We start from the raw sequence: 3209 nt of genomic DNA on the forward strand, positions 1-3209 counted from the left end.
GCTAGGGAAATTCACCTATCCCTAAGTTCGTCACATCCAAAGTGTTTCCTCTACACTATATTCACATGCCACTCATCTAGGTTATCACATATCGTTTAAATGCCACTCATTTTATCGTCTACATTGTTACATGCCACCCGTTATGTTTACACTATAGGATTCCAAACCACGACCCAATCCTCATATACCTATTGCGTCCATTAGCTCATATGCCAACTCGTAATGCTAATATTATCATGGAAGCAATTAAGGAAAGGAAATACAACTAGCACAACCCTACAATGCACAATAACACACGAGATGCATGGTCGACAATGCAACTAAGACATAGAAAGGAGCTCAACTGCTTCGGGATGACACCACCCACCTTTTAGCAATGTCGCGACCCTAGACTCCAAACTTCGTGATTTTATGACGTCGCCTCGGCCCTCTAGGCGGAAACGAAGCTACAATCGTCCTTTTCGTCGATATCTTTGCGCGGACTCGACGGATCACCGAACTGACTTCACCAACGCATTAGAATACCTAGCAATTAGGTTTATATAGGTTCAATTTAGATCAAACCCTATCATTTCACAAAAACCCCATTGGAACCCTAACATTGAACCAATGCAACAATCTATCATATTACTTCACAATTCAAGCATTAACCATCTACTTAACATCTAGGGGTTCCATTAAAACCATTTCAAGAGCTTAAAACTTAAACCCTAGAGTTCTACCATTAAAGCTACCAAGAGCTTACCTCAACAAGCTCCTCCAATGGTGAGGAAGACGATGAAGATGAAGATGATCCACTCTCAAGCTTCCTTCTGCACCAAATCCCCTCCTTGACTCCTTCCTTGTAGAGAGAGAGAAAATGAATGAGCTTAGAGAGAGAGAGGGAGTGTTCTTTGGTAGCAAGTGTGAGGGAGAGAAGAAGAATGAGCCAAAACCCACTTCTATACACTCTCATTTACACACAATTGCAAATAACACCCTCATATGTGCACAATTGCACCCAACACCTTCCACATAACACTATTACAACTTTCAGTTCTGCAGCTCAAAATCTGTTCCTTTTCGCCAGAGCCCTTCTGAATGTCCGTTTGTATTCAAATTTGACAGTCAGGCTCGGTTTAAGCTAATAAAAAAAATGATATCTTAACTTCCTAGTTTGGACCACTTTTGGTCACCGAAAGCTCTACCGAACAAAAATCTCTAGCAGATAGCAGTCAGATTTTATTTTTCACTTTCTGGGTGTTATAATGACATGAAACTTTAAATCTAGCCTCATAAAAATAATTTCGACATATTTCCAAGTTTTCATAATCTTCTTACACTGTGAATTTTCTGCTAAAATATCAGCCCCGTTCCTTACAAAAAATTCTAAATGTTCTATTTTCATTCCAATTTCAGTACAAGTCACTTCCGACTTATATTTTACTTCTTTAAGTCAAATAAAAATAGTAAATCATACTATTATTATTTACACTTGCTTTTATATTAAAAATCCAGTACACTACATCCCTTCCCCCTTAAAAGAAGTTTCGTCCTCGAAACTAACTCACTTAAACATAAACTCATACCTCAACTCGACTCCTCAAAGAGATGAGGATGGTGCTCCTTCATCACGTCCTCGAGTTCCCACGTGGCTTCGCGATCGTCGTGATTGCTCCACCAAACCTTGACGTAGGGAATCTCGCGATTTCTCAATTTTCGCACCTCTCGAGCAATGATCGACACCGGAAACTCTTCGTAGCTCATGTCTTCTTGCAATTCCGGTGGCTCATACAGCAAGGTGTGCTCGGGGTCATGGATATACTTGCGAAGGTTGGAGACGTGAAATACATTGTGAACATTCGCGAGCTTGGGCAGCAATGCAAGCCGGTAAGCCACCGCACCAATCAGCTTCAACTACGGCCCAATATACCGGGGACTCAACTTTCCCCGCACTCCGAACCGCTTCACACCCCTCATGGGCAGTACCTTCAAGAAGACGCGGTCGCCCACCGCGAACTCCAAGTCTCTACGGTGCTTATTCGCGTAACTCTTTTGTTTAGATTGCGCCGTGAGCAATCTTTGGCGAGCGAGGTGGACCTTCTCTTCCACCTCTCGCAAAACATCGGGACCCAACACCGCCTGTTCGCCCACGTCACTCCACTGTATAGGAGATCAGCACTTTCCCCCGTAGAGAGCCTCAAACGGTGCCATCCCTATACAAGCTTGGTAACTGTTGTTGTAGACGAACTCGGCCATCGGCAAGTGATTACTCTAACTGCCCTTATAGTCAAGGACACACGCCCGCAATATATCCTCCAAAATCTGAATAGTCCTCTCCGATTGCCCATCTGTTTGAGGATGAAACGCTGTGCTGAAATCGAGTCATGTGCCAAGTGCTTCCTGCAGGCTTTTCCAAAAGTGCGAAGTAAACCGGGGGTCTTGATCCGATACAATTGACTTCGGAACCCAGTGCAACATCACTACCTTATCAAGATACACCTGCGCCAATCTATCACCTGACCATGTAGTGTGGATCGGTAGAAAATGTGCCGACTTCGTCAATCGATCCACTACCACCCAAATCGCATCGTGGCCACCCGACGAACGAGGCAATCCGACCACGAAGTCCATAATACATCCTCCCATTTCCAAACGGGGATAGGTAGGCTCTGAAGCTTTTTCGCTGGAAATCGGCGCTTCGCCTTAAATCGGCGCTCTGCCTTAACCTGCTGACAGGCATTGCGCCACATAGCATCCAACATCTGCTTTCATTCCCAGCCACCAATAGTGCATCTTCAAATCTTGGTACATCTTGGTGACGCCCGGGTGGACACTATAAGGAGACCAATGCGCTTCTTGCAAAATCAACTTTCCAACCTCTTCGTTTTCCAGCACGCACCACCGGTTTCGAAACCGAAGCGCACCACCGGCGTTTATACTGAAATCGCTGCCACGTCCACTCTCGATGTCATGCCCCATCTTTTGGAGACTCGGGACCGCGGACTGCAGACTTCTGATTCTTTCCAACAAGATCGGTTGGACAACGAGAACCGATAATATAGTCGGAATCTCTAGAGCTACAACCTCAAGATCCATTCGCCCCATTTCTTTCCACAGGAGCACTTGATTTGTGACCCACAATGCGAGGTTCTCCGCCAACTTTCTGCTAAGTGCATCTGCAACTATATTTGCCTTCCCGGGGTGGTAGAGGATAGTGACATCAAAAT

The 3209-nt window shown here is 44.9% G+C and overlaps 1 protein-coding gene across 1 annotated transcript; it reads right to left on the bottom strand.

Annotated features, from left to right (window-relative positions):
• LOC109711675 lies at nucleotides 1570-2961 on the bottom strand. The gene is made up of 4 exons (XM_020234825.1): nucleotides 2709-2961; nucleotides 2278-2330; nucleotides 1969-2121; nucleotides 1570-1896 (listed from the first exon to the last, which is right to left on the bottom strand). The coding sequence occupies exons 1-4, from the start codon at nucleotides 2959-2961 to the stop codon at nucleotides 1570-1572; spliced, it is 786 nt and encodes a 261-aa protein (XP_020090414.1).

The sequence above is a fragment of the Ananas comosus genome, linkage group 6 (genome assembly GCF_001540865.1).
Source record: "Ananas comosus cultivar F153 linkage group 6, ASM154086v1, whole genome shotgun sequence".
NCBI classification, from domain to species: domain Eukaryota; kingdom Viridiplantae; phylum Streptophyta; class Magnoliopsida; order Poales; family Bromeliaceae; genus Ananas; species Ananas comosus.